This window comes from Trachymyrmex septentrionalis, unplaced genomic scaffold (genome assembly GCF_001594115.1).
Source record: "Trachymyrmex septentrionalis isolate Tsep2-gDNA-1 unplaced genomic scaffold, Tsep1.0 scaffold68, whole genome shotgun sequence".
Taxonomy (NCBI): domain Eukaryota; kingdom Metazoa; phylum Arthropoda; class Insecta; order Hymenoptera; family Formicidae; genus Trachymyrmex; species Trachymyrmex septentrionalis.
In genome coordinates this window covers 300,356-312,594 of record NW_017305862.1, presented here as the reverse complement: position 1 = coordinate 312,594, position 12,239 = coordinate 300,356, and the positions used below count along the sequence as shown (strand labels likewise).

General features: G+C 32.7%; 4 protein-coding genes across 4 annotated transcripts; 2 read left to right on the top strand and 2 right to left on the bottom strand.

Annotated features, from left to right (window-relative positions):
• The first annotated feature begins 182 nt into the window (after nucleotides 1–182).
• LOC108753299 (intraflagellar transport protein 22 homolog) lies at nucleotides 183–1,702 on the top strand. The gene is made up of 4 exons (XM_018494778.1): nucleotides 183–296; nucleotides 974–1,143; nucleotides 1,214–1,413; nucleotides 1,539–1,702. Exons 1-4 carry the CDS (start codon nucleotides 258–260, stop codon nucleotides 1,700–1,702), a joined length of 573 nt encoding a protein of 190 aa, XP_018350280.1. The 5' UTR covers nucleotides 183–257.
• A 101-nt stretch (nucleotides 1,703–1,803) lies between these two features.
• LOC108753296 (bifunctional coenzyme A synthase) lies at nucleotides 1,804–4,025 on the bottom strand. The gene is made up of 5 exons (XM_018494772.1): nucleotides 3,402–4,025; nucleotides 2,892–3,235; nucleotides 2,488–2,754; nucleotides 2,237–2,419; nucleotides 1,804–2,051 (listed from the first exon to the last, which is right to left on the bottom strand). Exons 1-5 carry the CDS (start codon nucleotides 3,988–3,990, stop codon nucleotides 1,845–1,847), a joined length of 1,590 nt encoding a protein of 529 aa, XP_018350274.1. The 5' UTR covers nucleotides 3,991–4,025; the 3' UTR covers nucleotides 1,804–1,844.
• A 2,377-nt stretch (nucleotides 4,026–6,402) lies between these two features.
• On the top strand, nucleotides 6,403–9,427 carry LOC108753294 (WD repeat-containing protein 36). The gene is made up of 3 exons (XM_018494770.1): nucleotides 6,403–8,008; nucleotides 8,086–8,363; nucleotides 8,571–9,427. The coding sequence occupies exons 1-3, from the start codon at nucleotides 6,475–6,477 to the stop codon at nucleotides 9,423–9,425; spliced, it is 2,667 nt and encodes an 888-aa protein (XP_018350272.1). The 5' UTR covers nucleotides 6,403–6,474; the 3' UTR covers nucleotides 9,426–9,427.
• Nucleotides 9,428–9,945: 518 nt separating this feature from the next.
• Nucleotides 9,946–11,910, bottom strand: LOC108753295 (nucleoporin NDC1). Its single transcript, XM_018494771.1, has one exon. The coding sequence runs from the start codon at nucleotides 11,662–11,664 to the stop codon at nucleotides 9,946–9,948; it is 1,719 nt and encodes a 572-aa protein (XP_018350273.1). The 5' UTR covers nucleotides 11,665–11,910.
• Nucleotides 11,911–12,239: the final 329 nt, after the last annotated feature.

The window sequence follows — 12,239 nt, the reverse complement described above, 5'->3', positions numbered from 1 at the left end:
TATAACTTTTTTACTTATATAAATAAATTATAAAATTATTTTTATCATACATTTAATGCCATTTTGTATAATATAATTTTTCAATTCAAATCATGTAATGTGTCTTCATTGCTTTCTTAATAATGTTGTGTATATGTATACCTAGGCAACGGTTGTTATAGTAACAATTGCCAAACAATAATGCATTCTGTATTGTTGTACATATTCATCAGGTACAATGGAATGTTAATATATACTTGCAATTACTATTGTGAAATATGCACACATTAAAATTAATAATGATAGGACCAACTGAGGTAAGATTATCCATCAATTGAATATTTGTACGTATATTTAAAAAAATATATGAAAACGTTATATTATCAGATTTTGTCAAAATTATGCAAATCTTAAATATGTATATACATGGCGTCCCGCCATTATTGACAAAGCGCTCTTGTATAGATAGAGCGGACTGAACTGAGTCGAAATCCTCTACGATTTTGCAATTTTCACAATAGTTGACAAGATATTACTAAAAATCATCGAATATTGGTTTTCAATAATTTTTTATTCGAGAATTATAAACTTTACAAAAAAATAAGTGACAAAAATTATTTATTTTCTTCTCGTAAAATTCTGAGAATTTTTTCAGAATTGTTTAATACCGTATTTTCTCATGTTGATAAAAATAGTTGCCAATAAAGAAATGCAGTATTAAAAAGTTGATAAAAAGTTATTAAAAAATTCTCTATAAGAAAGAAAATAAACAATTATAAAAAGCTCTATGAGAAGAAAATAAACAATTTTTATCACTTGTTACTTTTCTGTAAAGTTTACAGTACTCGAATAAAAAATTATTGAAAACCAATGTTTGGTGATTTTTTTGTAATTAATATGTTGTTAACTATTACGAAATTAATATCTTGTTAACTATTGTGAAAATTGCAAAATGGTAGAGAACTTTTCAATTCATGCATATACATTTATTTAGAGCGGAAAGACCACAATAGCGAATTTCCTGGCAGAGGCTACGGAAATTCCATATGATTATCGTCCAACTCAAGGTGTCCGAATATTAGAATTTGAAATTAACGATATTGAAGTGAATAATGAACGCATTTCGAGAGATCTCGAGCTGTGGGACTGCAGTGGAAATCACAAGTAAATAACACCATACATGCTTTTGCAAAATTGAAAAAAAGACAAGCAATTGTAGAAATAATTTCAACAGGTTTAAAAATTGCTGGTCAGCTATACGTAAAGATGTAGATGGCGTAATCCTGGTATACAATGCAAAAATGCAAGATTCTTCAAGAAAATTGAAAGAATATTATGATTACTTTGTTAGCGGAGCTAAATTAGGGCCAAATTGTTGTGTAATATTCTTTTTTGATCCTGATAATACTACATCAAGCGTATCGAAAATTATTTGTAAGTATTTCAATAATAATCTAATTCTAACAAAATTTCGATTTCTAAATTAGATTTTTCTATTTTCCAAATTTAAAATAAAGAAATCCTGTATATAAATTAATTTTTAATTGTATGTGTTTAAGCATCTAATTTTTCTAATGTCTCTCATGTCAAGTGCAATGTGGATGATGGTGGTGACAAATTAAAGGCTGATTTTCGATTGTTTCTAAGTGCCCTAATAATAAAGCTGCATGAAGATAAAGAAGAAAAACTAATAATGAGTGATAATATATTATTTGCTAAATAATATTTTTACTTTTTTGTAACAAGTAATAAAAAAATAGTATTCTTTTGTTATTAATATCTATCTCTTTATTCAATTATCAATATTTCTCTCATCAATGCGCATCAATATCCTAATTGTATATCAGAGAATAGGTAAATGTTATTTATCGAAAAGCCTGTAATTTGTCTAAATCTTGTATTAGTTCTTTCCATGCTCTTTCTACTTGTACTAAGGTTCTTTCATAACTCCACGAAGTACATATAACAACATTGGCTTCCTTAACTTGCTCCATGGTACTTGGTTGCATGTTAATTCGTAATTTTGCTGCTTCTTCAGATAATCCATTTCTATTCATAACTCGTTTTATAGCCTACAAATACATTTAACATGGATTTGTAAAATAGATTTAGGTTATATAAATTATAAAAATATTTTGTACATATTTAAATATAAAAAAAGAAATTTGAAATAATATAATAGCTAAATAGATTCTTATTAGTATATATACGTATACATAGGCAAAATATAATTTATCGGTAAGACACAGAGTCTAACCTCATTTTGTGGTATTATACAAGTCCAAATTTCGTTGCATTCATTTTGCCATTCAGCTTGAATTAAAACTGCAGCTTCCAGTACAATAATATTACGACGCTTGTAAGAAAGATTTTCTATTTCTTTTTTAGCTTCTTGCAGAATTAAAGGCCAAATTAATTTATTCAACTTTTCTAATTGCTCCTACATAAAGTACTTTTATGAAATAACATATGTAATAAATATTATGGAATATGAATGAGACCAAATACCTTATTATTAAACACAATATCACCAAGCAACTTTCTATCTATAAATCCATCTGTGTCGACAATAGAAGAACCAAAATATTCAATTATTTTACGAAAGCAATCTGTCCCTGGTAAATACAAGTTATGAGCTAATTTATCACAATTTACAAGACCAGCGCCGAGTTGTTGCAATTTTTCAGCAACTGAAGATTTTCCACTTGCGATACCACCCGTTAAACCAATGACGTAAGGTTTTAAGATTCTAGATCTTAAGATTTTACTTTCACTCTAATAGAAAAGAAATAGATTATTAAATTATATAACAAAATGCAATTTAAATAGAATTATATATAGAAAATTTCATATGAAAATTATTTTATAATTTTTTGTATTGGTATTGTAAATATTCAGTAGAAAAAACCTACAGGATCTTTAAGCCTTGTGCCAAGTAATCGCATTCTGTGATTACTAGAACTAATTTTAGCCTCTTCATGTTCTTCATGGCCCTCATCACCTGCTAATTCTACTACATGAATGTCCAATTTGTTTAAACCTTTTTGCAAACGTAATTCATTGATTTTATCAGCTCCACGTTTTGTTTCTTCACTTACAACTATCATTTCTAATGTTGGATCTTCCTTAGTAGGTCCATAAATGTCATTAATAGGAACAACATTGTATGATATTGATGAATCTACATCTTCCAAAAAATCTTCAACTTTTTTTATTCTTTGCGTACACGGTTGTATAAGTTCCCACAACACTTTGCCTAAAAATATTTATTTGATTTCTAAGTATACCACTATACAATGATATTAAATGATTAAGTTATCTCATAGTTTTCCTATCCACAAATTATTCAAAAACATTATTATAAATTATAAAACAAATCAATTTAAGCTAAGTAAGAATTTGTTTTAATGAGAATTTATTACCAGTAATCATATTAATATCTGTCACACCAACAGTAAGTTTTTCTGTACAACGCAATGCAGCCTCACTTAACAAAATCTTATGACCATTGTGCAATCGATCAAATGTACCACCTAGTACTACATTCTTGTAAGTTTTAATTTTCTGAACATCATATTCTACATTTTTACAACAGTTCAGACTTCCACTATATATGTGGTTAACAAAGTGGTAATTCAGCGACTTGTTTGCTAAATGGTCCTGTATGAATGTATCTGCCTCTTCTTTACTGCACTTTTGATCAAAGATCACTACTTCTACAGGTTTTTTGGTATTTATAATAGATCTATCGGGATATTTCAAGTTGGTAAGCAAAACACGAATATCAAGACAAGAAGAAATTGTAGAAGTACTTTTGTATATGTCAATGATCTTTTTAGAATATTCAGGATCTCTTTGTTGCAATATTGTAGAGTTATAATTTCCTGCAAAAATATTCTTCTCTGGAAGATATTGAATGTACAATGTCTTTAAAACATGTTTCTGAATTACGAGCAGCAATCCCTTCATTTTTGCAGGATTTGTTAGAACCAATAGACCAGTATTTGCCATATCGGAACAGATGTATTAAAATTATTTTTTACTTCTGAAATATACTTTTCTAATACACGATTTCAATACACGATTAATTCATTAATCTTAATGAATAATGTCCAAATTACAATTAATTTTTTTCCAAACCTGATATTAGTTTTAGAGTAGAGTTTTTATGATATAACAATTATTACAACTGGAAGATACAATAGTCCAGATCTAGACGTTAATCATGGCTCTAATTGGTTCTAATAGTTTATGTGTAAATTTACGTAAGCTTTTTAAATAATTTTATTTATCAAAAGTTGAATAGAACCAGCAGGAATGTCTTTTTCTTCTTCTCGATTTTTATTGGTTTCCGTAAGTGACCGGATAAGCGTGGCCAATATAACAGAAGTGACGAACTCTTCTTTTATTAATGAGTGCATTCATAATGTAAACAAATAAGGTGTATCACTGGCCTAATTTCCACCGAGAGTTTAAACCAGATCAGAATGTAAGAATCAACCAACTACAGTCGAGCATTCTCCTGTCGTTTGACTGTAACAGGGGAATACTCGATTGTAGTTGGTTGGTTCTTATACTGGATTCACACTGGATCCAACGTTATCGATCGTATTGGCTGCGGTGCTGTCAGTGCAAGTATCGCAGCCAATACAGTGGTAAGGGGTACATTCCGTTTCACGCATAATGTGCATACTGCATCATTTATCCTTGTTTAACATTGTTCGATAAACAATAAGGATAAATGATGCATCATGCGCGTCATACGTGACACGGAATGCATCCAAGATTCTAATCCAGCTAGCAATCCAGCAGCATCATGTGCCGCAGATTTTAACCGACTGCACGCACCATGGGTGATTTCCATTTGAATGACACAACCCAGCAAATGAGAATGGATTAAAATGGATTGAAATTTTTTTCTGTCCAAATGTATATTTTAAATAGCGAATACTTTTTTTGGATTTAATTAGATTCAATTAGATTCAATTGGATGCAATTAAATTGACAAACTGCATTTCCTATTCAAAATCTTGAATTGAACAGTATTCACAATGCACAGAAAAAGCTAATATTATTTTTAGATTAAAAGGCATAGAGATATGTTCCATGTCAATTCCGATAAATGAATAAAAATACATTCAGGATTGAAAAGCATTTATTTTAACATTCGTGAGTTAATATTTTTGAAAATCTGAATCCATTTCAATTTGTTTCAATCCATTCTCGTTTGCTGGGAAATCGATACAAGCACTGAGATACTATTAAAGATCGTCGACTCTGAATAAATTTTAGAGGTAATTAAAGAACGCTGACATTATCGACAATTGATATAAATTTGTCATTATTAACATAAATATTTGGTTCATACATTATTAAATTCGTGATTTTTTATTACATAAATGTTCCCTAAATAAATATGCATACTTGTAAAGGTATAATATTCTATACATTGTAGAAAAATTACAATTTTTTTCTCTGCAGTCATCATCTCTGTTAATAATCAAACTTTAACGATAACACTAAAATTACAATTTAAAAAAAAATCAAGTATTATTGAGTTCTAAATGCATAAATACGTTTACTAAACTAATAAATCATAAAATTAGTACAATATTATCAGTTTTTAACTCTTAATCACTTCAATATTCACAAGGACGCAAACTCCTGTAAGGATGTAAGTCTTTATTGGGCCTTTTATGAGCCTTCTATAATAAGCCATTAATCATAAATCAGAAGTCAGAAGCTAAAAATTGACCAATCACAGTCGTCAATGTAACTTCTGACTTCTAATTTATGACTAATGGCTTGTTGTAGAAGGCCCATTAAGGCCCATTTTTGCCCATTTTAGATTAACTTTAATCTCGGTTCAACTTACTCTTTGTCTTTTTCTAATCTTTAAAATTAGACAAAGATGAGTAAGTTGAATCGAAATTAAAGTTTTTTTATATTGGTAGAAACGGGCATAAATGTACATTTTCACGTCGACTTGTGCACAACGGCTTTAAAGTAAATTGAATACATACCAATCCTGCCAATGAAAAACGCTATAAAGTCTCAGACACAATGGGAAGGAATAGCGATAGCGAAAGAAATAACACGATTTCAACCCATCAGAAATTAGATACGCTGGAAAATACAGTTTCTGATGGTTGAAATCGTGTTATTTCTAAAACTATCGCTATTCCTTTGCATTGTATCTGGGGCTTAAAGGCTTAAACACAATAAGCAACAGGGAATAACGAGCCGTCCAATCAGAGCTCTGGGATATAAAATCAAACTTACACACCAGAGCTCTGATTGGACGGCTCGTTATTCCCTGTTACCTGTGCTTATTGCCTATGCCTATTGTGTTTAAGCCTTAAGGTGTCCATCCGGCACATCTTATTATTGCATAAATCATGTTTCAAATATGGCGCCCTTGGTTGTACCACGAGAAACATAATTGTGTATTATAATCTCTTTTGAATTTACTTTGGTCTTCTCTCATAATATACGATGGTACAAAGTAGAATATTCGTACGGAATCGAGCGCTTGGATATGTCAGTAATCATGTACCTCTTGTTACGAGGTATATCCTCAGAAGGAAGGAGCATTTCATTGTCACATGTGTAGGCAAGGAGTTCCACACTTACACGTGTAAACACTTTACTCTCCTGAGTGTCTCGGGTATGCATGTTGATGATATCACTTGCCTAGCTACGGACACGTTTCATGTATATACAGCGAGTGCAAATAACATTTACGCATGGCGCAGAGGAACTGAGTTGAAGCATACCTATAAGGGTCATGATTGTGCGGTCCATATTTTGTTGCCATTCGGCGCACACTTGCTCTCTGTCGACGAGAATAGCACCGTCAAAGTCTGGGACATCAAAGAGGAAAATCTACTGCTGGAGTTAAATTTCAGTAATAATATCTTCAGAATAACTGCACTGATGCATCCCAACACTTATATGAACAAGATTCTACTGGGTAGCGAACAGGGTCAGCTACAGCTGTGGAATATCAAAGCGACCAAGATGATCTATACATTCAAAGGATGGCAGAGTAGCGTGACTGTGTTGGAGCAAGCGCCTGCGATAGATGTGGCTGCTATAGGTTTGAATAATGGCCATATTATACTGCATAATCTCAAGTATGATGAAACCATCTTTGAACTAGTACAAGATTGGGGTCCAGTGATATCTATCAGTTTTCGTACAGATGGTCATCCTATCATGGCAACAGGTAGTTTAGGTGGACAGATCGTGTTCTGGAATTTAGAGCAGCAAATGGTGGAGAGTCAACTTTGCAATGCACATGATGATGCTGTCACGGGTCTGAGATACATACCAAACGAACCATTATTGGTTTCATCTTCGCCTGACAATTCTCTAAAGCTATGGATATTTGATATGGCTGATGGAGCTGGTAGACTCTTGAGGATTAGAGAAGGTCATGCTGAACCTCCAACAATTGTTCGATTTTATGGAAATGATGGTAATTATCTGTTGACTACAGGCGGCGATTCTTCCCTCCGATTGTTTTCCACTGTCACAGAAATACTGAATAAGAGTCTAGGTAGAGCCTCGTTTAATAGAAAAGCTTCTAGAAAAAAAAGTCACTCGGTTGATGATCCAATGTTAATGCCGCCAATAACTGTACTTGCATCTGAAGTAACGAGGGAAAAGGAATGGTGCAATATAGCAGCAGCTCATTCCGGTTTAGGCACGGTCACTACATGGTCATCTCACCTTCAAAAGATGGGCGACCTTAAGTTACTTCCTGAGAGATTTAAAAACAATTACAATGCTATTGCGACTAGTTTATGTTTAACAAGATGTGGAAACTTTGTTGTGATCGGTTATAACACAGGTCATGTTGATAGATTTAATATTCAATCAGGAATACACAGAGCGTCTTATGGAAATGAGAATGGCGCTCACGAAGGTCCTGTTAAGGGCGTCATGGTTGACGACTTGAATCAAACTCTTGTTACAGCCGGCAAAGATGCAAAAATTAAGTTCTGGGATTTTAAACCTAAAAAAAGTACTTATGCCGTAATTAATTATATTTCCTTCAAAATAAATGATATTTTAATGTAATTTTTATTTTTTTTTTTTTAGATATAAATACGACAAAAACGATATTAACAATAGAAGAATCAATCGAATGGATACGTTGTCACAATGAGAGTTCTCTTGTGGCAATAGCTTTAGAAAATTTTGATATTATGTTAATGGATCTGGACACAAGGAAAATAGTTCGACATTTTCAAGGACATGAGGGACGAATAACAGATGCATGTTTTAATCCTGATTCTAGGTGGTTAATCACAGCATCTATGGATTGCACTATCCGAACTTGGGATATACCATCGTCACACTTAATAGATATTTTTCAGGTAAATTTTATTTCAAAATTATAAATAAATAGATAAAGTTAAGTAGGTGGATTCGCAGCCAGTAAAAGATGCTTTTTTGACAAATAACCTTTTTGTAAATAATCATTTATCTCATTCCTTTGCTCACATTTCAAGTATTGTTTATTTTGTTTATTTGGATTGGAAAATATCAGAATATATATTAATATTAAATCCCGTGCCTTACAGGTTCCCGAAGCTTGTATATCTTTAAATTTCTCTCCGACGGCAGAATTTCTTGCGACCGTCCATGTACGTAATGTAGGAATCTTTTTATGGTCAAATCGTATGCTGTATTCGCATGTGTCGCTAAAGGCCATTAATAAAGACGATATGATACCTGAAGTAGGACTTCCTGGATCTTCTGTGGAAGCTGAGAAAGTTGATGAAGATGATGTCGTTGTCGAAGAGCCAGATTATGTGTCTCCTGATCAGCTCAATAGTGATCTTATAACTATGTCCGCCGTGGCCCAATCTAGATGGCAGAATTTACTCGATATCGATATCATTAAAAGGAGAAATAAACCGAAACAGTCGCTTAAAGTTCCAGAGACTGCACCATTCTTCTTGCCTACAATTCCATCGTTGCAACTGCGCTTCGATTTTTCGGATGTTAAAACTAATGAAAACGCTGAAACTACTCGTGTTCATCCGGCCTTACAAAATCTTACTTCGTTCAATAAGAGTCTACAATCAGTCGATACTAATGATTTTTCAGATGTAATAGAGAAATTAAAGGCAATGGGTCCCAGCAACATCGATTTCGAAATTCAATCATTGTCTTCAGACGAGAGTTCCGCCGAACTGTCAATGATACAATTTATGCAAATGCTTCTTTATATGATGGAGCAACAGACAGATTTTGAATTATCACAAGCGTATTTGGCGGTGTTTTTAAAATGGCACGGTACAGCAATTTCGGAGAACGATACGTTACGAAATTATCTACAAAAAATTCAGAAGGCACAAACAAGAAATTGGCTTACATTACGAGAGAAGTTATTTTATAATTTAAGTGTTATACAAAGTTTAAAAAAAATGTAAAATGGACAAATTATTTTTATATCGTGTAAATATTTAATAATTAAATTTTTTTACAAAATAAATGTTTCATATTTTTTTTAAATTATGTCCTCTTCAAAATTTACATATATCATTCATCTGAAAAATTACTGATAGAAGGTAATCCTTGAATTTAGAAAAAAGTGTTATCTATTTATTCACACATATGTTATAAAATATATTAAAATTCAAAAATATACTTAACGAAAAATGTACTTCGATTGTTTATATTTATATATAATGTAATCATATTGTAATAAACTTAAATATATATTACATCGTATGTTCATAAAAAAATTATCTATATGCTCTTTTTACACATTTTATTTCTTCACGTAAGTATAAAGTATAATAAATATAACACATGTTTAATACGTAAATGTAATTATTAAAGAAAATAATCCTTGAATCTAAATAAACGTTAAAAAAAAATACAGTTTTTTGGTAGATTCAAAATCTTAATCGTATAAGTACACTTTGTGACAATATCAATATTTATAATCTATTCCTTGTAATTAAGAAAGCCCTGCAATTGTTCTATTATTGGAAGTTCAAGAGATAAGTCATTAATATATGGTTCAAAGTTTGTAACAATTCTATATAGACTACGCTTTATCGCACTTCGTAAAGATGTAAAAATTTCCCTAATTAATTTATCATCTGCTTGCATTTTCCTTGCAAGCATAGCTGATTTTGACAGTTTGTCCAGAGCCTGCTTCACTGACAACAGAGTATTGATGATAACTGGCACATCTTTTTGTACAATACCATAAGAATCTTCATTCAGCGAAAAGACGGTCAAAGATGAAATAGCTTCGACTGCCCAAATCACCAGTTGTCCATTTTGTAAAGCATAACGAATTTTATTGTCTTCTTGTTCGCCAAAGATGTAATTGATAAGTGGTTTAGACAATAAATATGCTATAAAAGCATCTTTTTTCTGCTTGATAAACCTTTGAATAAATGAACCGCTGTAAGGTGCTTCCCTTGTATCTTCCGATACTGATATTGGTGCTGTATCTGGTACTAATTTCCGCATATGGTATATATATTTGCTTTGTTGAACTGGTGGAACTCTTGTTGTCAAAGTGCTATAACAGGATTGATCTTGAGATTTTGTAGATATCGCATTGAGGTCCAACGAAAACTTCTCGAGAAGGTTTGTACTTTTTTGCACTACACAGTTCCAATTGTATGGATGACCACCTGGTTGACTGAGCGTAAACAACATATTCCTTCTCATTTTATCTTTTTGGGCTAAGGTAACCAGGTCTAAGTAACCCAAGTGCTGCATTATGGGTATCTTGTCCATTGATAGTACATCAATAAGGGTAGTTTCTGAACTATCAGGAGTATATGCACCACTCAAGCCAAATTTGAATGGAGCCCATTCGGTCAGATATATTTCAAATAGCGTGTTTGTGTTGTTGATAATCAATATAAATATAAACTGATAGAGCCACAGTTGCCATATCAGTGATAGATTTAACAATCTAAACACAGTGTCCAAAGGTTTGACTTCCACCTGCATAGAAATTGGCAACAATGCTTCACGGAAATATGATCCCATGAAATAATAAATAGCCATAAAATACAGAGTCGACCACATGGAGGAAATCATCAACGTTGGAAACATGGTATAAAATCTTCGTCTTAGTTGAAGGAATTTGGACTGCGCTATAATGGGAAACTGGAAATATCTCTCTGTAAAATTGCCAGTTTTGAACGAGAAATATAATCCACTCCATAGACCGCTAAATAACAGAAAGTAATATTCTTCCATTGGACATGTTCCGTGTACAATGCTGTAGTCTGTAGTCAAAGAGTTATAGCTTCCTTTCCTCAATGACAATTGTAACCAGACCAAGATACCACCGATAACAATATACAATGCTCGTTGAAGTAAGCTTTGAATTCTAAGAGTCATATACAGCTTGGCAAATCTGCTCTTGTAGTACAGTGGAGAATGCAGATAATTCTTGCTACAGAAAAAACTCTGCAGAAAAGTCACCAGGGTAAGAACGATGATATAAGCCCACATTCGGGGAGACATTACAATAGTCCAAGTTTCCTCAAGCCAATGTGCATAGTCCGTGCTGAGATTTGTGAGCAGAACGACGAAACAGACGACAAATAATTGTAACATTACACTCGTAATGACGGCCAAGGTCATCCGCTGTATCAGTAACTCCCTGCAGCCCTTCTTGTCCGTCTCAATCATCGTGCTCGTCGAAACCGGTTAATCTTCGCGCGTCAATTAACCTTCAAATCTTCACCATCCGCTCGCCAAATTCCGTACAATTATATACTTCAAGCTTCCTCGCGGCGTTGTGTAAACAGGTGTAATGTTGCCATCACCGTTTCCGCAGGCTTCGTCGGAGATTATATCTCTGTTGCGGTCAGTATTGTCAGAGAGAGACAATTAAACAGAAAATATTTCAAATAATTTAAACGATTTTAAATACCGCAACCTAGCGCAACCCACACAACTTTGCCACATGGTGGAAAGAATGGACGAGTTCAAGACGGCAAAGCGGCTAAGCATGTTTACCGAACGATTGAATATGATTGGTTGGATCTACAAGTAACAACCAATTATGCTCATTTGTTCGACAAGCAGGCTAGTCGCTTTGTCAACTTGAACGCGCCCAATATGAAGGTGCTATTATTACCTTTACATGATAGCATCGAGGATGAGTTTGCTATTCGTTAATTTTGATCACATGTCCTGTTTTTAGCGAATAGTAAGCTTACCATGGTTGATATTATATTCGACGCTTGAAGGTCAATTTTTAT